We start from the raw sequence: 25,068 nt of genomic DNA on the forward strand, positions 1-25,068 counted from the left end.
CCCAGGCCCCCACCTGGCAGAGCCCCACAAAGATGCGCCCCATCGCCTGAAACGAGAAGAAAGGCGCTAAAAGACGGCCCCGGTGCTGGCCGTACAGGGTTCCAATCCTGGCTTGGGGGACTGGTCCAACCCGGGCACATCACATCCTGAGACCTGTCTGCTCATCTTTGAAACGCGAGTAATACCACCTTCCTCCCAGAGGAGTGCAGTGGGGTGGAGAGGGCTGTGAAGGTGGAACCAGCTTCACCCGTGAGGCAAGGAGCCCAGCCCTACATGTAGCAAGTACTCCATTCACAGATGAACAGATGTAATGTATTATTTTCCCTCTTGTGCAAAAAATTTCAGTGACAGAGCTAACACTTTTTGTTGTTTAAAAAAAAACCTTCGCTATTTGTTTTTCCTAAACACAGACACCACCAGAAAGATTCGTTACACTGAAGAGTTAACCTGAAGACGTGAGGCTCAAGTTGGCGTCATGCACCGGCTGGCCCCTCAAACAGCTCCAGTAACCCCGTTCCCAAAAAGAGCGCTGTGTGCACGGCTCACGGCCCCCAGAGGCGTGGGCTGCGCTCCCCACCCGGCCCCCTGCTCTAGGCAGTCCCCCAGGAGCCTCTCACCTGGAAATCAAAGGTCTCGTCACAGTTGAAAACTAGAACAAAGCGGCCCAGCTGGTGGCCAAGGGCCTTGACAGACTCAGTCTTCCCAGTCCCCGCAGGCCCTGTAATTTGAAGAAAAGGAATTGAGAACTCAAGTGAGAACACGTCTTCAGCTTTAAGAACTGTAAAAAGCAATTCTTTTAAAAAAATCAAAGTACAGTTCGCCCTCTGTCTCTAAGCAAATTCCACCAGGTCCCACTGTCGGCCCTCCATATCCACAGGTGCCACATCCTGGATTCAACCAACCTCAGAAGGAAGCGTCAATTCACAGCTGGTTCAGTCTGAGGATGTGAATCCTGTGAACACGGAAGGCTGACTGCATATCTATTAAAAAATCTGTGTCTAAGTAAAATCTGTGTCTAAGTGGACCCTTGCAGTGCAAACCAGTGCTGTTCAAGGGTTACTACAGACGCAGTAACTGATGTAAAGATTTAAAGTTTAAGAATGTACTAGCCACATAGTTAAGAAATACATTTAGATCATTTGCTTAATCTCTGAGAAGTAGGTTTACCACCTGACTTCACCTGACCAGGTGTGTGGAGGCACTCACCGAACGGGGAACCCCCGAGCCTGGCCTCCAAGGCCTGTGTCATCGTCAAATAGCAGCGGTCAGTGAGGGGTGTCTGGACCAGCTTGTCCTGAACACCCAGGTATTCGAAGCCATAGTTAAACTTGGCATTCGCCATCTGAATCGACAGCTGCTGCAACACGTCGGTCTGCTTCGGGTCAAAGTAGAACCGCATCTGGCTGAGCCACTCGAAAGACTTGGCGTTGTCCACCTTGCTCTTGATCAGGGACCTGGTGACGTCTCTCTGGTGAACCAGCTCTGTGATCTGAAGACAGACTCACTTTAAGAGTTTATTGTAATGTACACTCCCTGAACTGAAGTACAGAAATGCCTCTTCTGGGATTACTTAGGAGACTTTGAAATTGAGTTCCTAGGCCCAACTATGATGTAAATAAATACTCCGGAACAAAAATTTACTTTTAAAAACGATAGAACTGCTAGTCACACGATGGAATTACATAGAATAAAGAATTGCAAATTAGAGAAAAATAAAAAATAAAATAAAAAAAATAAAAAATAAAAAATAAAGAATTGCAACAAAAACGAAGAGTGACAAAAGCACCTTATTTTAAGTAAAAACCCTGCAACTCGCATAAAACATGATGGAGAAGAGCTGCCTCTGACCTAACAGTCTGCCTGACGCACACAACCTCACAAGCCCGGCAGCAAAATGGCAAGGCTCACAGACATGCCTCCGGAGGCGGAGCTCTGGGAAGGCGGGGCGAGACCCTGAGGGCTGAGGGTCAGCCTTTGAACCGGGAGGTCAGCCTTTGTACCAGGTCGTGCATGTGGCTCCTGTTCCCCAAGGCTGCCCTTCAACAGGAAGAGAGCGCCAAGGACCACCCAGCGCTTGTCAACAGCCCATCGACTAGCTTTCCTCCCAGACACTAATGAGGATATTTCTCGAGCGTGAGCTCTTTTAGCTGCTCGAGGGGAAGGCAGGGGAGCCTGACCAGGAGGAGGACTCACCAAGTGCTCCAGCTTGCGCCTGCGGAGCGGGGGCTGCTCCATGAGGACCGAGTCGGCCAGCACGTTGAGGGTGACCTCCACGTTGCTCAGCACGGAGTGCAGGGGGGCCGCGTCGCCGCTCCCGCCCATGCTGCTCAGCGCCGTCTCCACGTTCTCAGACCAGGCGATCTGCGCTGACAGGACCACCAGCTGGGCCTGGGAGGTGCGGCACACAGGAGACCCAAAAGAGTGGTTTTAAAGGTCAGCCAGTGTCCCCAGCTCCAGCCCGTCGCCCTGCTACTGGACAGTACCTGGTATTTGTCAATCCAGGTGATGTAGGTATTTGGGTCGATTGATGTTGCTTTACCAAAGATCTCGACTTCGGTAACAGACTCAGCGAGGAGTTTGGCCAGCGTGACCCGCATCTCCTTCTCCACCAGTGTGAGCCACTCGTTGATTTTGGGATGTTCGGTGATTGACACGGGAGTTTTAAACATAACCTGAAATAAAGACAACCTACGAATTAAGGTGTGCAAAGACAGGAGCGAAGTTTTCTGAGTTACAATCGTAAACCTCACTACCTCCTCTCCTTCACGGGACGAGATGCCCAGGACGACGGAGTTGTCTTCATTGAGGATGATGCTCGAGACTCCAGCAAACATTTTCTTGAAGTGTTTCTGTAACTTAGCTACATTCTTACTGTTTCCAATGATTTCAAGCAAATCTTCATCACCCACAAAATAGAATCTAAAATTAAAACAGCATTTAAGTTGCTAAAACATGACACATACACAAATAAGGTGAATCAAACAGTAAGAAAGGAAAGTGGACGTGGATGGTGTGGACCATCTCCAGCCTGAACGCGGATCACATCCAGGTCTTCTCCAGCCCTCAGCAAGAGAGACTCACTTCCCTAACAAGACACTGAAAAGAAATGCAATGCATTTCATATAATTCACCTCACTTCATCCATGTTTAAAAAACCTGCTCAACTTATAAGTAAACTATTCAGAGAGCTTCCCTGGTGGCTCAGACCATAAAGAATCTGCCTGCAGTGCGGGAGACCTGGGTTCGATCCCTGGGTTGGGAAGATCCCCTGGAGGAGGGCACTGTCAACCCACTCCAGTATTCTTGCCTGGAGAATCCCCATGGACAGAGTAGCCTGGCGGGCCATGGACAGAGGAGCCTGGCGGGCCATGGACAGAGGAGCCTGGTGGGCTACAGTCCATGGGGTCGCAAAGAGTCAGACACGACTGAGCGAGTTTCACTCACTCAAACTATTCAGAAAGAAAAAAAAAAATACCACTTAGAAAATAAAATCATCAGAGTGAGTTTTTTAAGAGAGACAAGCTGCCTGGGAGGGTGAATAATAGTTTAAATGGAACTTAGTATACAAATCCACGGTAGAAAATTAAGAGGAATCAATCGATGAAAGGGAAACAGTATTCATTAAATGGATTACTGGCAACAAAACCCTTGATGTCAGAGTGAGCAACTCACAAGCCAGGAGGGAAGAAAGCACAGAGCTGGGCCTCCCCTCAGTCTGCGCCTGAGACGCCCCCCACCTGGGGAAAGACGAGCGCTCTCTCTCCAGGTACTCTCCCAGGGCCTTCTGGATCTTTCCCAGCAGGTCTGCCAACCTCTCCAAAGACCTCTGCACCCCCTGGATGTTCAGAACGTCCATCACCAGGGGAGACTTGGATACTTTCTTCATTAGAGCCAAGAACTCCGTGCTGATGCTACAGGTCAAATCAGAAGCGAGGTTACTGCCGGCCTTCACGCGGTGCTCCCAGCCAAGCCCGCCCTTCCGCCCCACCCGCTGGAGGCCCTACCTCTGGAACCGCTGGGTCTCCACTGGCAGCAGGTGCTTGATGTCCGCGCTGCCTGTGAAGATGCCCTCCAGGTAGACCCAGCGCCTCTGCACGTCGATCCACACGTCGAAGAGGGCCATGATGCGGTTCAGCTTGTCTTCCCAGCTCAGGGCGTCCTCCTCAAACACCTAGCGGGTGAAGCAGGGCAGAGGTCAGCTGCTGCCCTCTCCCCTCTCAGATATGCCAGAACCTACCCCAAGATGCAGACGAACATCCTATCAAGTTATGCGACTCACATTTTCTAAAAACAGGTCCCTGGTAACTGTGAGCCTGGCCATTTTTATTTTTAAATGTTTATTAAGTTATTTTGGCCATATAGCACTTGGGGTCTTAGTTCCCTGACCAGGGATCGAACCCGTACTCCCTGCAGTTGAAGCCTGGAGTTTTAACCGCTGGACCGCCAGGGACGTCCCCGTGAGGCTGCGGGCATTACGGTGGATGTGCGGGGGGGAAGCCCCCACGTACCTTGTAGTACGGAGAGAGCTTCATGGCGGACACGCTGTTGATGTGCTCTTTGACCTTGTTGAAGAGGTCGTCCCAGCCGCGGATCAGGCGACACTTGTTCTGATAGTTAACCAAGTCCAATTCATAAGTGTTCCACACTTCTCGTATCTGAATTGCAACCCAAAGAGGCAGGTCATCAATGTATGGGCGTGCGCCAACCACATGAGTGACCGAGTGAGTTAACGTTATGGGGACAAGAGGGACCACAGGTGGGGCTCCGTTTTCACACAGCTCAGGTGTGTGTCACAGCCCGACACGCACCTGCTTCAGAAACTCCTCCAGAGCCATCTCCCCCTGTGCCACAAGCAGCACATCCTTGACAACAGCTTCATTCTTCTGCAAGTCCACGTCCCAGATTTGGCCAAGGGTCAGCTCAGATACAACCCAGTTCACGTGAAGCCGCTTCATCAGCTGTTTCCAGTGGCGGTCCTTAAGTGCTTCGGACTTGAGCTCAATCACCAGCATGTTTATCTGTGGAGAGAGGGAGCCGAGTCATCCGCGTGGCGTGTTTCTGGCTGACTCCCAGCCGGCAGCTCCGGGTCACCCACCTTCAGGTAGCCTTTCAGGAGCCTCTGCACAAACTCGTAGGACGCGTACTGCCGCAATCGGGCAGGGAAGTTTTTCAGCTGGTTCAGGAGGCCATCTAAATTCTGTCGAAGCTGTCAAGAGAAACCCAAGGTGGTATTCAGTTTGCCAACGTTCCTTTAAAGGATGAAACATTTAAAAACTAGCCTTAAAAGAAATTTCAGATAAACAACCAGGAAGGGACTTCTTGTGAACTCACAGTACAGCTCCCTGCTTGCCAAGTTCCTAAGTACAGTCTCCAACTTTCATCATGTGAAGGGCAATGCGGTATCTGTCTTAGTGATGCATACCTTTCGAGGCTGCACAGAAACCCACGGCTGCTCCTTCATCTGGTCAATCTGCTCCCAGACCTTAGAAAGCTCTGACCAAACGCCTTTGAGGTCCTGTAACTCTTCTAAGGCCACCTGCAATCAAGGACGGCAGAGCAGTTACACTTCAGAAGAGGAGCCACCTCGGACTCTGCTAGGGCCTTTGGGACAGCTGGGGTGGGGGCGAGGTCGGCACGAGGTGCCCGCACCCACCCACCAGCGGGAGCGGCTCGTACCTGGACTCGCTCTTCGCTGCCGCTGAGAAGCCCTGTGTCGGTCAGCTCCAGGGCCTCCTTGGCCTTCGCGCACTTCTCACGGTCGTCCTTCAGCCTGCCGAACTTCCCTTCGTATATGGTGAGAGCCTGAAGTGCCTCCTCTGGACGCAGGTTGCCCTGAAGCGGTCAAGGCCAGCGAGTCAGAGCCAGGTCTCAGGACAGAGGGGCCCAGCTCTGAGGCGCTGGAGGGGACTCTACGCTTCCTTGAGTGTCTGCGTGTAAATGTTCCCAAGTGCACGCTGCTGATGCGTGCCCGTTACTTCCAGACCTGACCTGGGCAAGGGGAGCACCTGTCGAGTCAGGCATCCCCTTGCGGAGTGCCAGGGAGGCGCTGACCTGGGCCCGGAGCAGGACAGCCCTGCCAGGCACGCCCTCTGAGGCATGGCCATGGTATGAGTGACGAGGGAAGGTGAGGAGGAAAGCACCGCTCTCATCGGAGGCGGCTCGACTTCTGCACTAACACGATTCACAGGTGTCTTAATAATCTTTGAGAACGACTACACCGAATACCAATTCAAGTTTTGTTTTCTTTTTTGCCACGCTGTGTCCTGTGGGGCCTCAATTCCCTGACCAGGGGGTGAACCCGGGCCCTCAGAAGTGAGAGCACTGAGTCCTAACCACTGGACCCCCAGGGAACTCCCTCAAAGAGAGTTCTAACTAAAACATCACCAGCGAGGTGAGATGATGAGACGCCCACCCTGAGGAGCTGCACTCTTGCCTACTTACTGATCAGCCCTCACTCCCCCGCATGACCTGGCAGTTCTGCCATCAGTGAGGCACAGCCTGCTTCACCCCGGGGCCCCGTGGCCCAACCAGACACAAAGCGGGACCTCAGGGCAGCAGCACAGACCAGCTGAGGGCAGGACGGAGGCCGACCCAGCAGACGTGAGTGTGTGCTGGGGCCGGGGGCGGGGGCGTGGGGGGGGTCCCCAGGTCTCTTGTGGAGAGCCACAGCCCCGCCCACAAAACCAGACCAGCATCTAGGATACACTCACACCTTCTCCTGCGGGGTGCACACGTGTGCCTCCGAGTGAATCCCACCCCGAAAACCAGGCGGGCCGGGACCTACATGGCTGAGCCCTGTCCTGCCTGTCTGCATGCCCCTCGGCACGCCTGCCTGCCCCCAGCGGTCTCCACACACCAGACTCCCCGCAGAGCAGTGAGGCCCCAACACCCTCCCCCAGCTCGCGTCTCCATCTGCCTTGAAGTGCGTGTCCTTCCGGTTCCCTTCTCACCCTGTCTCCTGCGGGAACGTGTCCCGCTGGGGTCAGGCTCCTTTTTGGTCACCGCTGTGTTCCTGCTACCCAGAACACGGCTGGTGCTCAGTACAAACTGGAGTGAACGCGGCGGCCTGGCTGCAGCAGTCTCTGGGCACAGAGAGCCTTAACCACTGCAATGGCAGTGGCACAGCCCAGGACGGCCCCAGGGCACAGGCCAGGCAGTAGCGCCGGGGGACGCCTGGCCTGAGTCCACAAGAGGGACAAGTCTAACTCCCGAGTACAGCTAAGAGGGTAACTTACGAGCGGAGAAACGCTAGGCTGTAGAAGCATTCCCTGCCTTAAATGACTGTCGCGAGGGGTCTGGCTGAAAAGAGGTCTATCTGAGCGGGCTTTCACGGTTTCACAGCCACTCTCTGCAAGGACGGCTCCCTTAATTACAGGAGGGCAGTGCCTTCACCCTGCAAAGCTCAGCCGCGGCAGGGCGCCTCACTCTGAAAGCGGGGACACAGAGGACGCTGCTGGTGCGGGGAGAGCACGGGGCTGCGTTGGGGCTCACCGTGACGGGCTTGGTCTTCTCCCAGTCGGTCAGCAGGTCGGTGGTGCGGCTCTCCACAGCCCGGTCCTCCTGCACGATCTTCATCTGTAGGTTGGCCACCTGCTGCTGGATGGCAGAGTCCTTCCGCCTCATGATGTCGTTGAAGGCCCCCCACTCCCCCTCGATGTTGTCGATGTAGAGCCAGGACGGCGGGAACTGGAACCTCTGCTTCTCCAGCAGCCGCTGGCCATTGCGGTAGAGCTGGAGGGGGAACAAACGAACGGGCTTTTTCTTCTAGGAGTAACAAGAGCTACGGTCAGACTCCAAGAAGACACCCGTGGGTACAGGACACACCTGCTCTCCTCCAGGAACCTCCCCTCCCCACAGCGCTGTGCCCCAGGGCAGCAGGCCGCCGAGGGGCCCGCTGGGCCAGCCCCGGGACTGCCCTGGCCACACTCAGGCGGCCCCGAGCAGGGCCTGAGCGCCCTGGAACTGGGCTTCACACCCTAGGTCCAAACTATGAGAAGGAAATTCAACTTTGAGGACTTGAAGATCAACAACTAAAGTAAAAGATTTCAAAAAATAAGAACCTGTCGTTCTCAAACCTTGAAGTGCCTGAAGATCACCTGCAGAGCTTTTTAAAATGCAGCCGTCTGGAACACTGGCGTCCACCTTTACGAGGACGCCAGGGGGTAAGACAGAGACACCCCGGGGACCCCCAAGACACAGCGAGGGACAGAGCTCACCTCGACTTGCTTCTCAAACTGCTTGATCTTCCGTTTCAGGGACTGCACGTAGGTGATGAAGGTCACTGCGTCAGAGGTGCTGGCCGTGTCCACCGAGTGCTGCTCCAGCTCCTGGCGGGACTGTGGGCAGAGAGCATGGCGTCGATCGGGGAGCCGAGGCGGCCGGCGGGCTTGCCGCCCTGCCGGGATCCCGCCTTCTCACCTTGGAGATCTGGGAGTGGAACTCCGTCATGTTGGAGCCGAGCATCTGCCCAAATTTGCTGAGCACCTCCTTGTGCCAGGAGTCGTACTTCAGGTTCACCTTCGACTGGACCTGTGGGGGGAGGAGTGTTCACACTGCAGCTTCCCTGTGGTCAGACGCTGCCCTCACAGCGCGCCTTCTAGGCAGTCGACTGGGCTCACCTTGCCGTAATCTATGACCACCGGCCCAAACTCTTTCTTGGTCTCTGCATTGTCGAAGGTCCCCCGGGCCTTCCTTATCTGGACCAGCAGAGCCTGCCACTTGCTGAGGTCTTCCCCGAGTCGGTTATAGATGTTCTCAGCTTGCATGTCCCACAAGCACTGATACTGAAGCCAGACCTGCAAACGAGAACACAGCCACCCATGGCAGCTCGACGTCTCGTTTTGTGAAATGTTAATACGTGCGGTCATATTCTGCTAAAAAGGTTTGTGTTCCTTCATCCCTGTTAGGAATAAACTCTCATTTCCAATGCTCAGCTTCCCAACCAAAAAAGAATAAAGTTTTCTCCTCTCCAAAATGATTAACATCCCAGAAGGTCCATTCCACTGTTCACTCCTTGCTTTAAAATGGCAAAGATCACCTCATAAATCGCATTACGTTTAGTCAAGACTTAGCTCCACATTCATTCAAGCTCACACTTGCGTCTAGGACAGATCACATACGCACCAGAGCGAGAGGCGTGCCTCACCTTGACGTACTGCTCGACCTCGGTGACGATGCCCATGACTGCAGAGTAGGACTCCTCCAGGGCCACGGGGCCATCTGGCATCCGTGTCAGAGCATTCCGGTAGAACTTCTCCTCTTCCGTCAGTTCATAGTGGACGCCCACCTAACCGAACAAAAGCGGAAATGAAAGCAGGGAGTGCGTACAGAAATGTGAACCTCAGCTGCCTTTCACGGCATTGAAGTAAATGGAAAGAAATGGTACCTAAGGGATAACGCTCACTCATCCCGGTCACAGGTAACCTAACTCATCAAACCAAGGAAAGGCGCGTCAACCACAAGCCAGAAGGTGTGGCGTCCCTGTTTGAGCAGGCGTGCCTCGAGCGGGGAGCAGGGTGTCCAGAGTGGGTTCCATGAGACCCGAGCCTCTCATCCCAGGGGGCGGGACTGAGGGTGTCACCTCAGCGAGTGAGGCACCACCACCAAGTGTGAACACCAGCGTGCACACAGTCACTCGGGGTCCACAACCTGTGGGCCGGTCACAGGCCAGGCACTGCTGCAGGTATTATGAGCAGACAAAGACCTCTGCTGGCACAGACTTATGTTCTGTGGGGGAGGGGAAGACAACCAAGGGAAAAGCAAAAGACACAGGCCGTCAGATGGCGAGCAGGGCTCTGGAGAAACAGGGGTGGGAAGGAATGCAGGGGCAGGACGTATTTTACACGGAGAGGCGCAGGAGGCCTCAACTGAGGAGGTGACCCCTGGCAGAGCTGGGGGCAGGGGATGAGCAAGGGCAGAGGCCCTGGGGGCCAGTGTCCATCCGGCCCGTGTGAGGACGGGCAGGCCCGGCGCGCTGCAGCAGAGCCGGGGTGGAGAGGCAGGCGGCAGAGCGGCACGTGTCGGAGGCCCACAGGCCCCTTGGTGGGCGAGACGGGAAGCCGTTACCAGGCCCCCCAAACAGCAGCGTCGGGGTCAACACACACCTAAGAGGTAATCTGGGCTGCTGCGCTGATGGCAGCTTTTAGAGGGGCAAGAGCAGACAGAGACCAGTGAGGAGGGGGCTTAACTAGGCCGAGGGGGGTGAGATGTACCATGCACGACTGCAGCACTGGACATCACAAGAAACAGACCAGGGTAAATTCTGAAGATGGAAACAGCACACGGCTGGTACTTATGGCCAGACGGGACACGGAGGACGGGGGGGAGGGCAGGCACAGAACACACAGGAACCAGTGATCAGTGATGTGGACGGGCCGGCAAGGTGCAGGGAGAGCTGGGGAAGCCGGGAGCGAAGACCAGGCCCCAGAGGAGGGAGGAGGGAGAATGGAGCTACGTGCACAGCTAAGAAAAGAGATACACCTGAGACTGTGTGGAGCAGTAACTACAGGGCAAGTGTCGGGTGACACCGCGCCCCTCCAGCGTTCCGCCAGAGCGCTGAGCTGACAGAGTGCTGAGCTGAGGTCTGGGGCTTCCTCGCAAGCACTCACCTGGTACCGCTGGCTCTGGATCCGGGGGAGAGACAGCACCACCATCTTCCAGGCGAACATCTCCTGGTACAGCTTGTACCTGCACTCCTCGATGGGCGGGTTCAAATAGATGACCTGGTTGGTGATCCTCAGCTCATGAACGACGTTCTGGAAAGCAAAGGTGTCGTTTTGACTCAGCAGTCTATTTCAGTTCAAGGGCTTTGAAATATACCATTTTCTCTCCCTGAATCATTACATTAGTTCCGTGTGAACCACAAAGTCTATTAAGTTACTAACAGATCCAGCCTTCTGTGAGCTCATGTTTGGTCTGCAGCCCTCCCCAAGGGCCTGGAGGGGGTCAGAGGGCAGCTGCGCATGGGCTCCTCCTGGGCACCCAGTGCCTGGCTGTCAGACACACAACAGGCGCTCAGTGAAGCGCCATGGGATCTGATGTCTGTGATGATCTCGGGACGTGAGGACCTTGTGGCCTGAGAAAGCAGGGACACAGGCTGACTTGGCTGGTGTAGGTTCACAGGCTGGGAGCAGCCTGCGCCACCCGCCAGTGCTGTGGGCTACTTTCAGAACTCCAGCTCAGTCTTTACTACACGTCTGATCAACTCAGACACCTCACTTGCTTTTCTGCATCTCGGTAATTTCTTTTAAAAAGTATGCTCTGGGGATGAATATCTGTAGTATTCAAAAGTGAAAACATTTCAAGTATTAAAAGAAAACGTGAAGTCTGGTAAGAAAAAAAAAAAAGCCAATTGTTTCTCTCAGATCAAAGCTTCTAGTCGCCCACTTCTATCAGGCTTCTGATCTGGAGACGTTCACTGGTGAAGAGAACACAAACACTGTAGACCACACAGAACGAATGCACGGCTCAATGCCATCAGTGTAAGGTGGACACATTTATAACTAGCACCTGTGTTACGGGCAGAGTTTAAAGAGAACTTTCTGGAGAGCCTGCCAGCCCCAGCAGAGCCCTCCTTCCCACGACGGGGAACAGTCACGTGGAGATGAGGGCTGCTGTCCAGCGTGCTCCGCAGTGCACTGCTGCATCCTTCCGTGAGAATTCTACTCAGATTTTTATTAAAACTGACATTTTAGGGTCACAGTCTGAACTTCTGCTTGCAGCAGACCATTATATCCAGTTCTTCAAATTAATTCCTACGTATATCCTAGGAGAACAGAAATTTTCCCCCAGTGTAGATTTCTAAATGTTATTTTCCATTAAAGAAGAAAAAAAAAAAAAAAAGCTGGGACTTCCCCGGTGGTCCAGTGGTTAGGGATCTACCTTCCAATGCAGAGGATGTGGGTTCGCTCCGTGGTGGGGGAACTAAGACCCCACAAATAACTCAGCCATGAGCACAACTGCCGAGCCTGCACCGAAAGGGAGACCCCACGCCCCGCAACCAAGCCCCGACACAGCCAAATAGATGAAAAAATTAACCCCCAAGTGTTTCTGAAACTGTTTTTGACATAGAGCAGAATTCTAAGGCAGGCATGAAGAGGAAAGGTATGCACCCTCTCCGGCCTCCTCTCGAATGGTGTCATTACCAAAACAAAGACATGAGTGCCAGTCCATTGTTCAGTGGCTCAGTCATGGGGGCTCCGTGACCCCACGGACTCCAGTCAGACTTCCCCGGGTCTCACAGGACACCACTTCACAGTCGGCGGCCACAGCCCCTCAATCCCTTCTACTCTGCGACACTCGGCTTTTCCCACTTTTCTCTTATGCCTTGGCACTTGGGGTGCTCTCTGCAGAACGGCCCTCCCCCCGGGTCTGCCTGCTGCTGCCCTGGTGGATGGTTGGGGGAGGAGCTCGGGGTGAAGAGCCTCTTCCTCATCTCACGTCACCCCAGGACGCTGACCGGGCCTGGGTCTGCCCACCGCAGTGGCTTTTTCACTCGCGCTTTATTTACTGTGGAACCGGCTGCCCTGCGAGATACTCACCTTGATCTTTGGCTCTCCTCCAGGCTTGTGACTAACTTGAGGGGCATCTGTATCCATGTCAACCTCTGCTTTATCCTCCGCTTGTCCAAGGAGCACCTGCGTCCAAGCTCTCAGGCCAGCTTGCAGCCGGACGCCCAGTATCCTTTCAATCTACAGAGAAACATGTCCCAAGAACAATGTTTCTCCCAGTTAGCTCGCAGAGCGTACTGACAGAACACCGCTGTTTCCGGCCCAGGACGAATCGTTCCTGACCCCAAGCCTCCACCCGCAGCTCCTCAACCTCACGTCCTCACCCTCCAGCCCCCGCTCACGGACGACTAGGCTGGCTGTGCTCTCCGCCTGCGGACTCCCGCTCACAAGTGACAAGCAGACCAGCACCGCCACGCAGGCATGGCGAAGGCCTTGAAATGTGTTCAGTGCGACAGGAAATGCACAAACACCAGCCTCAGGTACAAAACCAGGAAACTGGAGTTTGGAGATGAAGTCATTTTTCTTTTTTAAATCGAGGCACAATTGATTTTGTTATTGTTGCTGTTCAGTTGCTAAATCATGTCTGACTCTGTGACCCCATGGACTGCAGCACACCAGGCTTCCCTGTCCCTCACTATCTCCTGGACTTTGCTCAAACTCGTGTCCATTGAGTCAGTGATGCTACCTAACCATCTCATTCTCTACCACCCCTTCTCCTGCCTCCAGTAACTGACTATAACATTAGTTTTGGATGTACAACATAAGGATTCAATATGTATACCTACTTGTAATATGATCATCACAGTAAACCTAGTCAACATCAGTCACCAAACGGTGACCATTTTCTTTCAACAAGTGAAGAAGGAAGTCAGAAATCTCTGATCTGTGAGATTTCCAAGGACTAGGGTGTCTGCGCATCTTGCTTAGAGTCCCCCTCCTCGTTGTGAGCCACTCAACCATCCTGGGAACACTGTGGGGGCGGCCTGAGAAAACCTGGGACTCGCACTCGATTCAGAAGACTGGGGCTTCTGAACGTTAGCTCTGTTCAGGGCCCGTTGGAGGAACTGCTGCATTTTACTCATCCACTTCAGAGGGGAAAACCTGTGACCCACACAGAACTTCAGAACTGACCCACGACCACCTGTCCACTGAGTGACCTCTGCCATAAAACACCCTCCCTGCTTCTGGAGACTTCATGGCTGCTCTGACACCCGCTGACGAGAAAGCCACACGGGGTGCTAAGTATGCTCCCAACACCCACCCCACAAGGGTGAGCCAAGATCCTCTAAACCAGGAACAAGAGGTACGTGGATGCTGGGGGGGTGGTGGAGGGAGACAGGGTGGCCAGAGAAGGCTGCCAGGAGAGGAGGGCTAGGGAGAACCACCTCAATCAGCAGAGCAGAGACGGGCTGCAGGAGCTTGTCACACTCCCAGAAAGCAGACAGCACTCCTCCCCTCCCCCGGAGCTCCCTGCTTCCGGCGCAGGAGGAGGGCGGCTGCAGCCAGCACGGCAGTTCAGCTACTGTCAGCTGCAGGGGGTTTCTGCAAAGAACTGGTGGTCACGGTCAGTGATAACTGCCACAGAAACGAGCTTTTCAGGCCTGACCTAACAGACTTGTGGACCGGGGCCACCCCCAAAGATGGCAGACAACGCTAGGTGCAGCCGGCACCAGCTCACCTCCATGTCCAGCTTGCTGACCCAGATGGGCAGGTTGGAGTAGGAGTGCAGGTTGAGGTCGTCCACGGCCTTCTGCACTCTGTTCAGGATCTCGGAGAAAGTCTTGTGGTCGTACATGCACGTCTCCAGGGAGCGGACTTCCAGGTCTATCTTCTCCTCGATAATCAGCAGATCGTCCACCTAAAGGAAGGCCCAGTTCGCGTTAAATCACCAGCTTACTCCATGCCTTTATGTCATGTATATTCTTCTCAATTAATAAACGTCTGAGACAGAGAAGTTCTTCCTCAGAGCACTAACCCTGCGTGCTAGCCTGACGCCACACCCCACCTGTCTCCGAGGAGGGAGGGGAAAGGTATGCACACCGGCGCCTCCCCGCTCCCGCTCCAGGGAAGGCGCCCTCTGCCCGCACATGCGGGAACAGGACATCAAGGCATGCTGCTCTGCACCTTCCCTCTCCAGGAGCCAGCCACACACCAGACCAGTGGACTCTGCGCTGCCTGCAGAGGCAGGAGCAGGGCCAGGAGCTGACCGCGGCACAGCCAGGTGGGGGTTTTGGGGAGGAAGGCCAGGTCTGGGGCAGGCCGACCACCAGCCCGCTGTCCACGCAGCTTTATCAGTGACAACGCTCTCGTGCCCTTCATCTCTTCCCTGGCTCCCTAGCAACGGGGACTGTCACTGAACGGCCTCCCTAAAGGCCCCACACCATCCAACAGCCCGGTGAGGGGAAGGCCTCCTTCTCCCGCTCAGCAGACATGGCCCTGAGCTGTTGGGACCATGGGCGACCTCTGTAGAGAGCTAACTGCTAACCGACTGGCCACCCTCTGGGATGGGGAAGATGGAAGCGGCATGCACCTTTTCCTGGAAGTTGAAGACCGTCTCCGCCAAGCGCTGCACGTAGGGGTCGAGCTTGTAGGACTCCCACACCAAGGCGATGCCCTCGGCGATCAGTGCCTGCACCTCCTTCTTCAGGCCCGCCACCAGCAGGGAGATGGTGCTCCGCTCCTCCACCTTCTCACACGTGCGCTCATAGGTCCGCACGCTCTCGATCAGCGAGATGGCAAAGGGGTACAGCTGGTTCGCTTGGTGAGCCTTGTTCACGATCGCCAGCGGGACGCGGAAGCCGAGCCACTTGAGGTTTCGTACTTCTTTGGAGAGGGTGATGATCTCGGGGAGGAAGTTGACCTTCAGCTTGAGGACGCTGCCGGCGCGGCCCCGGACGCGCGTGCTCTCGATGGTGAAGATGCGGCCCGACACGCCCAGGTTGCGCTGCTGCACCTTGCGGGCCCAGTCGTCGAATATCTCCTGCGTGTTGAGCTTCATGCGGAAGCTGTCCCCGTCCTGCTTCAGCTTCTGGCCCTCCACGTGGTTCTCCCAGCCCTTGCCCAGCACGTCCTCCACGCGCTTCATGTAGGCCGTCAGCTGCCGGTCGATCTGCTTGGCCCAGATGATGGAGCCGGACACGGGCGGCAGGTCGCGCACGTGGCTCATCTTACACGCCTGGCTCTGCGGGTATTGGACTTTGAACTTGTCGTGAAGAGACTCGATGTCGTCCTTCACACGCTGGATCAGCTGCGTCTGGTACTCGCGGATGGCCCCGCGAATGTGAGGCCGGACGAACAGCGCGTTGAACCTGGAGAAGATCCGGAACATCTCGTTGGCGTTCTTGGCGGTGCCAAGCTGGTCTCGCAGGCGCGCGGTGATCCGGGTCTCCACCCTGTCGATCCTCTCATCGTATCTCTTCATTGCGGCCTCCCAGGCCTCTGTGCCCTCCTTGGAGACATCCAGCCCGTCCACTTCCTTGACGTTCTCATAAGCCAGGTTGACCTCCTCTATGGCATTCGCGTCGGCAGCGTCGAAGAGAACCTCAGCCACTTTCATGTCCTGGGGCTCAGGCACCTCTCCTTGGTTCTGCTGTGCAACTGCTGTGACCTGGGAGGAGAGGGTTTGGAAGAAAACAGGTCTGCCAAGGGGAAAACTTTTATCTCATTGAGTAGCACACACCACACAAGATGACCAGTCCACCATGTAAGCCTAACGTTTAGTCAAACATTTTACAACCACAAGTCAAGACCGTGTAAGACACGATACTGTACGTTTTAACTCTGCTGTAAAGACCTTCAGACAATGTAGTTTTGTGGCCAAAGAAGCTAAAAAAAAAAATGTGTTGAGACCTGGGTTTGGGGTTCTTCCCTCAAACTGCACTGGAAAGCTCAGGACTTCACAGGAATGGTTCATACAAAGCCAGTACCCAGTACACTTCTCATTTTTATTTCTAAAACTTTAGATTACAGCCCAGGGTCCACACTGCAGCAGAGGGACAGGTCAAGCATGACAGTAACTGAGAGGGTCCGCTCAGTCCCCTGAATGCTCCTGGACAGACAGCAGAGCACACAGGCCCAGCACCTCGGGACGCAGCAGACCCCCGGGCACAGCTCAGGCCCACTCTCGCAGAATTACACCGCCAGGCAGGGGGCGTGATCTGGGGTCCACAGACGCCGCCCATGAAGTTCAGACAGTCTGTGAATTTGTTTGGAGAAAATCATTTTCACTAAGCCTAATTAAATTTAGCATTTTCTTCAGTCATGATGTAGGCAACAGTTACAGCTGTCCCCAGTGCCCTCTGCCATCAATAAATTCTTCCAGGTCACACGACAGCTGTACTATAGTCCTGAGAGCTTGTTTATGTTCACTACTTCAAAGTCCTGCTAGCAGGCCTGTCTTGCTCTTTTACGTGTTCACGGAGAAGCACACAGATGACTGTCCATAGATCACAACTTCAGAACCATGGACAAATGTTTCCTTATAAACCTCTGCCTTTTATTTTATATATTTAAAAACATCCTGAGAACTCCTGGCAAGGACATTATAGGAGCAAAAACTGGACAGAATTATTAAACAGCCATTTCAGGACAACGGACAGCCACGGAATGCAGCTCACACTTTGAGGTGTGCCACCTCAGGTGAGGGCGGGGAGCCGACGGCCTGGGGCGCTCCCACCCCAGGCAGGAAGACTCGCAGCTCTGCAGGTGGGAGCACAAGAGCAGCTTACAGCAGGGATTCTGGGGACTTCCCTGGCATCTGAGGGGGTAAGAATCTGCCTGCGCTGCTCCAGGAAGACCCCACATGCTGCGGAGCCACCAAGCCTGTGCATCGCACCACAGAGCCAGCACTCTAGATCCCGGGAGCGGCAACTGCTGAAGCCCGGGCACCCCAGAGCCTGTGCTCCGCAACAAGGAAAGCCACCGCGACGAGATGCCCACACGCGGCCACAGGGAGTCGCCCCCACTCACCACAACTAGAGAAAAGCCCACGCAGCAACGAAGACCTAGCACCTACAATTCAGAAAACAAATAAAGGGGGAGTTCTGGAAAAGACAGTCTGACAAGGGCCAACGTAGTAAATTATACACACACAGGAGCCCTTGGGAGCCCTGCAAGAATGAAAAGTCTGGACAGATTTACAACTTGCTGTCAACCAACAATTCTATAACCAGTGAAACTATCCTTCAAATGTGAGAGTGCTGCCAGCAAACCTATGGGACAAGAAATGGCAAAGAATTTCTTCAGGCTACAGAGAGAAGACAGCAGAGTAACTTAGTCCGCAGAAAGAAATGAAGAGAACTGAAGATGTAAATCAGGGACAAATGGAAAAGATTATGTCATTATTTTTCTTTTCACCTGCTGATTTTTCTAAGATATATGTGACTGCTTAACTTGTAACACTGTAGTTCTGGGTTTATAATATATGTAACAGTAATACCACATAATAATAATATATTGGATACAGATGCGTTGTAAGAATAGCGCTATTTCTCTTCTGTAAACATGACAAGCAGGAGGAAACAGATTTATATTGATTATGAGGTTCAGTCAGTATTGTGTATATCGTGATAAATTAGAGACCTATAGTAATCCCTAGAGGAAACACTAAAAAAGAAAATGCAAAGAAATATAGCTGTTAAGTCTAGCAAACAGCAGCTCTGAATCCAAACTTATCAATAACTACATTAAATGTGAACAATCCTCCAATAAGACCATCCTGAGAATGCACGCCTGCACACGAGTTCATTACACACTTTATGAACAAAAAGGCAGTGCAGACACCACATGGTTTACAAATGGAAAGCAGACAATGATGCTTTAACACAGTGATAGCTGAGAAGGACAGGGAACGGAGGGCTGAGTCCCAGCTTCAAGGCTCTCACGGACACAGTAAAGGGTTAACACGTAAAACCAACACACGCACACGTGTCCACGTGGATGGGGACTGACTAGCTGAGAAGGCACCAAGCACTCACTACGGACCCGCTCCACCCCGGTCCACCCTGGGCGGCAGGCGCTCCTCCTCAGAGAACGACCGAGACAGCAAGGCTCCTAGACCGGACCGCCCATCCCAACTAACACTGCAGAATTCTCAGAGAATCCTAAACACACACACGGAAGACCCCACCGAGAGCCTATGGTTAACACCAACCAATTAACATTGGCTACTGGCTTTATCGCGTGTATCTATCCGTTTACCAATTCGTCTACCTACACACGTATCAATCCACCCGCTACTTCTGGACTGGATTGTTTAAAGTGAGAAAAGCAGTGCTCAGAAAAGTGGTGAACTGAGAAGAGAAAAAAAAAAGCATGAAGAAAGAAAAGGAGTCATTTAATTGTTTCAATAAATCTGAGCCAAACGCAATTATTATCCACATTTTACAGATAAGGAGTCTGAGGAAAAGAGTAAAACAGTGAGCCCAGTCACACGGCTAGTTCAACAGCTGAATTAGGATGTAAACCCATGAGGTTTGGCTCTAGGGTCCATACAGTTTGGGGATGGGAATGAATGGATGGAGAATGTTAAAGATTTGAACTCAAACACTATGATTCAGAATCACTAGATCTTCAAGATGACAGTGACAGATGAAAAAGGAGCTAGAGAAGCACTTCACAGTGTGAAAGAGACACAGGTAGCTGACTGTAAAAAAAAAGAGAGAGAGTCATTCAAGCAATGCAGGCATGAATTTTCAGACCGTGAGCCACACCTGTGGCCTCAGGACCCTGACGATGACCGCTCTCAGCTGCTCGTGCTGGCGTCTGAACTTTCTCATCTGGTCAAGGCGAGCCTGAAGCTTTCTGTGAGCAGGGTTGATCCGCCACACCATCTTGAGGTTTTCTTCCCTTTTCCTTTTGACAATGTCTCTCAGCAATACCTGGAGTTTCTCGTATTCATCATCCCAAGTCTGAAAAACTTCAAAGCACGCGACCATAACCTGGGATATAATTTAAGAGGGGAAGCTTATTATTAAAGCACGTTTTCATTGAAATGCCCTAAAGCTGGCTTCCTGAGATATTACAACTTACTTTTTCAAATTCTTCGTAGGCAACATGCATCAGCTTTCTAGTGCCCAGCACTTTGAGTAACTGAGAACTCAAGTCTCTCGAAATCGCCTCCACCAAGCGCAGTGCCCTCTGAATGGGATATTTTGTGTTTCGGATCTTTCTCAAATGGGTGAAAATTGCAACAAGTGCCTGCCGTATTTTGTCCAGCTCAGTGGCAGACAGCAGGTCATTCAGAGGAAAGTCTTTCATCAGAGGATTATAGTCATTCACCGTTTCCAAAGCCTGTTTCAGACCTAGATTAACAGAGAAACCGTTACACAGTGTTCACATCAAGCGTCCACAGTCTCATAGCTTTCACATGAAGCCAGACAACTATAGTATACACTGTTATATGTCAATTACACCTCAATTTTTTTAAAAAAAGTAAAACAGTATTCCTTCTAGGTTTAAATATTGGCCAAAAAGTTTGTTCCATAAGATCTTATGGAAAAAGCCAAATGAACTTTTTGGCGAACCCAATACTAGTCAGGTAAACTAGAATACATCCTCAAAATGGAAGATTTTGATGCTGCAAAAGATTTAGTAAACACAGAAATTGTGCTGTTTGAAAAAACAATGTTATTAACAGGTGATCCCGGTGCGCTCTCAGTTTTGCTTCTGAAGAGTGTCAGCCAGTATGCTGTACACTGACTGTACACCGACTGTACACCGACTGTACCGTACTCGTCAGTCAGTATTCACGCGTACTCCACAGGCTGTGAGCGGCAGTCCAGACATGTCATCTTTGTCTGCTTTCTAGACTATGTAAGCATTCTAATAATACTATGTTAGTTTTGTAAAACTTGAATTTTATCAGCATTAAGAACACTGAAATTTAGATTTTATACACAGGGCTCAAGTTAGGGGGAGTGTATTATAGACATGGATCACAGAAAAACCTGGGTCTTGATCTTTTATTTTAAACTTTCTCTGGCATAAGATTTTAACAAAAGAAATCTATTAGGAAAGAAAGAAAGGTTTCAGAGGCATTAAAAAAAATTCAAGGTACACATTTCGGCACTAGTGAATGTCCATATCTTAGTGAGTATACAAAATGTGGTCACAGGAACTGAAAAGGTTTCCTCTAACATTTAAAATGCGTGCACCACAACCTTTCTGGAGGAGAAGGGAAAGAACATGACGACTTCTGTCCCGATAACTGGTTCTAATGTGTCTCTGGTGAAGAGCACGGTCTGGCCACGGCCGGCACTCCACATCTGCGCGCCCGGCACTTGCTCATCCAACGTCACCCTCCCTGCTACCCATTCAGAGACCACTTTCATCTTGACAATGGTTCAGAACAGGGAAGAGGGCGGAGAATGCAAGGAGGGGCAGGTAAATAGCAGAAGAGAAAGTACTGACCAGCCCTCCTTCCGCAGCCCTGTGGGCAAAGAACTTCTGCTTAACGTAAACCACGCTCCTGCCTGGACCGTCAAAGGCACGCTTAACTTTACACTGAAAGAAGCACAGTCTGTTCAGGGAACCAAGCAACTAAGAAACAGGAGGGGGGGCCCCGAGGGCTCCCTATACTCAGGCCTAGAACCTGGCTCCTGTTCTCGAAAGCCCTAAAGGGAAAGGGAGGTAGGTGGGAAGATCATTTCCATCACCTGGAGCTGGGGAAAGACGAGGTAAGATGCAAAGGCATAAGCAGTCAGGAGAGACGGTGCATCTGTTCCTTTTCAGCACAAACCCAGGCTGAGAGCTCACTGGCATCCGCCTCTTGGCTCCAAGCTCTAGTCTTTACCTGTGTCAGTGTCAAAGCTGACGGTGGCATGGAATCGCTTGCCGTGTTTCAAGATGTCCAGAGTCAGGAGAACTTCGGGGCTCTCTCGTTTCTCCTGGATGCGGTATAACGCACGTTCCAAGTTTAGCCAAAAACTGATTTCCTGTAAGGCAGTTCCTGAGGCTGGATCTCGATCAAGTTTGGTCACCTTAAATACAAAGTAACATTCAAGAGTACTCAGCATTTAAGCAAAGGTAGAAAAATATCATTAACTGAATATGCGCATTAAAATTTAAGGCCAATATTTCAAGTAGATTTCCTTCCTTGTATAAAAGGTGGTTTAGTTTGGAACCAAAGGACTGAGACAGCTGAGATTAAGGCTGTCTCACGGGCAGTACTTAACCATGTCACACGGTACCCTGACCGCTCCATGCAGTCCTCCACCGAGCACTCCCAGGACCAACGGGAGGGAGAGCCAATGGGCATCACAGAATTCACCTCCTTGACAAGAATTCGTACCGGTTTTCTCACAGACATTAAAGAGTAAAGCATTTTACATGATACTTTCAATACCATGCTCTTACCTTTTGGATTTCTCGGATCCAGCGGTTAACTCCAGATTGTAACTGATTGAGGAAGGTCGGGTCTTCGACCTTATCTCCAAAGTCTGTAACTTTCGGCTTTTCTCCACGCTCGTAACACTGTTTTGCAACGTTTGTAATAATCGGGTGAATGGGCAGGCTGATCTCTGGAATTTCAATATTCTGCTGCAGGTGCAGGAGTCCCATTTCAAGCTCGGCAATCTTTTTCTCAACCGAAGGAGCCATTTTATCACCGTCCCTTAAAAGACAAAACACATCTCAAATTTTGGCGTGCTATCGTCTCCAAAGGGATTCCATTATTTCAGGTCTGTCAAATATCAACGCTATACGTTAATGCAACAGATTCACATCCTCCAGGTTTACTGGCTTTACCCTCCCAATTTCTGAACACTGCATCATTCTCTCCATGGCGTGTTACGAACATTAAGGAAAACATGACATTCAAACTAACGAAGGAAAACTGGTTTTTACCTGTCGGCCTTGCCAGACTCCCTGATATAGGACTTAAAGAAAGGAGCCACTGCATTGCTGATGAAAGAGTGCAAGGTTTCATATGGCGAGTCTTCACTGAGTGTGAGGACTCGGAGCTGGGAAGACACTGGCTTGTCTGCATCAATCACTGGAGTTCGTTTAATGAACGCCAAGCTGAAAGAAAGGAAAAGAAAACATTAGAACAAATAGTCTCATCCTCATCAGTCTTAATGATGACAGACTTCTTTGTGGGGCACGCAAATTAAAAATCCATTTGAATGTTTTAATTTTAAAATCATATTAAGAATAAATTGTTGCTTTTCTAATAGTGAAATACGCTGCTTCGTTTTCTTTATTCTCTGTGTGACAACAATGGAATCAAGGTTAAGGTTATAACACGTGACCATGAAACCAGGCCAAGTTAACTTGTCTCATATGGAGGTTGAGTTCATAATCTTGTCCTCACAAAAACTAACCTCCCTAGCAACTGCAAGCTACAAGCCGTGAAGAACTTAAATGTGATCTCATTATAATCTGTCCCATTCATTTATGATATTGAATCACATGTCAGCTTGACCGCAACAGAAGTCACCTGCAGGTTAAAGTGATGAGGGAACACTCCAGGCCCTTACACCAGGCCTAGACCAACTCCTCTGGTCTCCTCTCCTGCCATGCACCCCATACCCGACTTGAGACACCCTGTGAACCACATGACCCGTTCTCTAACAGCATGTGTTTTTCTGCAGTCGCTTAAGAAATCTATTCAACTGCTGAAGTTCCAAGTTAACCTTCAAAACCCAACTCCAGTATCACTTCTTCTATGGGACCTTTCCTAAGCAGAGGCAGTCTCCCAGGTTTCACGGTATTCTGCACCTCTAAGATTCTGCCAAGTAATATAGCTAGTTGTGTATCTGCCACTCTTCCTCCCCAAAGACCGTGAACCTCTTGGGAACAGGAGTTATGCTTTATTCCTTTGCACACCCACCGCTGTTATCTTGTGCTACAGGTGTAAGCACAGGTGTGAGCACCTGTGTTACAGGTGCTCAAAGGTGAAACCAACAGCTTCAAGGGAAGCAATATCTGAGTTTTCCAGTTCTCACATTATGTATGTGGCCTTTAGACACAATACTTCCTATTATTCTAAAAAGTCAATGAAGCTCCTGCTGTGACACGCTGAGAAGGAACACAGTCACAACAGTATTCCTGCCAAAAACGTACAACTTGAATGTAACCATGGAGAAGCAACAGACAGGTCCAGGGCAAGGGCACCCCATCAAACTACTGGTCTGTGCTCAGCAAAGACACCAGTGTCATCAAAGACATGGAGCTGGATTCTGGATCGTGGGAGAAATACTGCAAGGGGCAGTTTTGAGGACATACGAGCACGCACTGTGCCTAGAGTAAACTGTTCTAAAACTTCGGCAATTTGAAAACTGTACTGGGGCTATGAGCAACGATGCGGCTGTTCTTGGGAAATGGCTGCAGAATGTTTAGGGACAAAGGGGCAGCCTGTCGATAACTCACTCTCAGATGGCTCTGGAGAAAAATGACAATGCAGACGTGGGAAAGGCTAACCGATATCTGGGAGGTGCCGTATGCTGTCCAGGGAACTCTGGTAAGCTTGAAATTATTCAAACTAAAAAGTTTTAAAAAGCCAATGCAAAATACACATTTACATAACTGAATTTCAATTAAGTCTACTAGAATAAAAATTGGCACAATCTTTTTAAAAGGTGGGAAATCTGGTAACGTGTGTTAAAGACGCTAATACTGTATCTGAACTAGTAGTGCTACCTTTAGGGATTTATCCTATCAAGAATCAGACCTGTACCTATGAATGTGCACTACTTATTTATAATAACGAAAACTCAGATATAATCTCAGAGCATTATTAGACATGTTAAGTATTAATACACTGTGGCTCAAGGGCTAATGCCCTGACATGGCAATTAAAATACTTTAATACTGACTTGGAAATCCTCTTAATTTGAGTAGATAAAATCGAAGACAAGAAACTGAATTTAAGAGCAGAAATCTTTCGAGTGTTTCTTGGTAACTCTGACTTGATTAGGATTTACATTTAATTCTCACAAGTTTTATAGTCCAAAATAATGGTATATTTATACTACTCACCTATTGGACTTAACTCCGTAGTGAATGTCTATGTTGATGTTATAGGAAATAAATTCTTTTTCTTCTTCTCCTTCGTCACCGACATCCTCTGCAAATCATAATAGACGTTCTATTAAATTCAAGTCAATATTTCAATTTTTAATTGAATTTATCAACTGCTCAGAGCCTGATGAGCCTCACCCCATCCCCAACCTGGCACTTACACCCCGTGTGACGTGGCTCGCCCTGATTTTCCCTTCCACCATTTTTTCCTGAGTGCCGACGGGTCCAGGCGCTTATTTGCAGCGTGATCCCGGGCAAGGTGCTTAACTTCCCGGCCTCTCTGCCTCCTCGTCTGTAAACCGGGGTGCGCTGGCATGCCTGGGCAGTTGAAGGGCTGACTGCGCAGATGCCTGGAGCGGGCCTGGCCTCAGGCGGTGCCAGCGGTGTCCGCGCACCAAGGCCAGGTTCCCCCCACCCCATCCCGGGAGCTCCTGACACGCAGGCCACCCCCCACCTCCCCACCCCAGGGGATTCTGCTAGGCTGTCTACTCAGCACCCTCTATGTGACAGGCATTACGTCGTGTATCACACACTTAACCCT

General features: G+C 51.3%; 1 protein-coding gene across 1 annotated transcript in view; it reads right to left on the reverse strand.

The window, feature by feature from the left end:
• The window catches only part of DYNC1H1 (dynein, cytoplasmic 1, heavy chain 1), a 62,185-nt gene that overhangs the window by 29,624 nt on the left and 7,493 nt on the right, over nucleotides 1–25,068 (reverse strand). The window contains exons 3-30 of the mRNA XM_010851418.1: nucleotides 24,486–24,573; nucleotides 22,353–22,526; nucleotides 21,864–22,119; nucleotides 21,301–21,487; nucleotides 19,539–19,810; nucleotides 19,220–19,447; nucleotides 15,040–16,116; nucleotides 14,188–14,367; nucleotides 12,540–12,689; nucleotides 10,608–10,754; nucleotides 9,146–9,286; nucleotides 8,619–8,795; nucleotides 8,419–8,529; nucleotides 8,217–8,336; nucleotides 7,492–7,731; nucleotides 5,677–5,832; nucleotides 5,423–5,536; nucleotides 5,096–5,206; nucleotides 4,809–5,018; nucleotides 4,509–4,655; nucleotides 4,005–4,171; nucleotides 3,738–3,911; nucleotides 2,754–2,919; nucleotides 2,484–2,672; nucleotides 2,194–2,388; nucleotides 1,207–1,489; nucleotides 618–718; nucleotides 8–46 (exon numbers count right to left, since the gene is read on the reverse strand). Coding sequence (XP_010849720.1) covers nucleotides 8–46; nucleotides 618–718; nucleotides 1,207–1,489; nucleotides 2,194–2,388; nucleotides 2,484–2,672; nucleotides 2,754–2,919; nucleotides 3,738–3,911; nucleotides 4,005–4,171; nucleotides 4,509–4,655; nucleotides 4,809–5,018; nucleotides 5,096–5,206; nucleotides 5,423–5,536; nucleotides 5,677–5,832; nucleotides 7,492–7,731; nucleotides 8,217–8,336; nucleotides 8,419–8,529; nucleotides 8,619–8,795; nucleotides 9,146–9,286; nucleotides 10,608–10,754; nucleotides 12,540–12,689; nucleotides 14,188–14,367; nucleotides 15,040–16,116; nucleotides 19,220–19,447; nucleotides 19,539–19,810; nucleotides 21,301–21,487; nucleotides 21,864–22,119; nucleotides 22,353–22,526; nucleotides 24,486–24,573 — 5,600 coding nt within the window. The remainder of the gene's footprint in view (nucleotides 1–7; nucleotides 47–617; nucleotides 719–1,206; nucleotides 1,490–2,193; nucleotides 2,389–2,483; nucleotides 2,673–2,753; nucleotides 2,920–3,737; nucleotides 3,912–4,004; nucleotides 4,172–4,508; nucleotides 4,656–4,808; nucleotides 5,019–5,095; nucleotides 5,207–5,422; nucleotides 5,537–5,676; nucleotides 5,833–7,491; nucleotides 7,732–8,216; nucleotides 8,337–8,418; nucleotides 8,530–8,618; nucleotides 8,796–9,145; nucleotides 9,287–10,607; nucleotides 10,755–12,539; nucleotides 12,690–14,187; nucleotides 14,368–15,039; nucleotides 16,117–19,219; nucleotides 19,448–19,538; nucleotides 19,811–21,300; nucleotides 21,488–21,863; nucleotides 22,120–22,352; nucleotides 22,527–24,485; nucleotides 24,574–25,068) is intronic.

This window comes from Bison bison, unplaced genomic scaffold (genome assembly GCF_000754665.1).
Source record: "Bison bison bison isolate TAMUID 2011002044 unplaced genomic scaffold, Bison_UMD1.0 scf7180017864302, whole genome shotgun sequence".
NCBI lineage: Eukaryota > Metazoa > Chordata > Mammalia > Artiodactyla > Bovidae > Bison > Bison bison.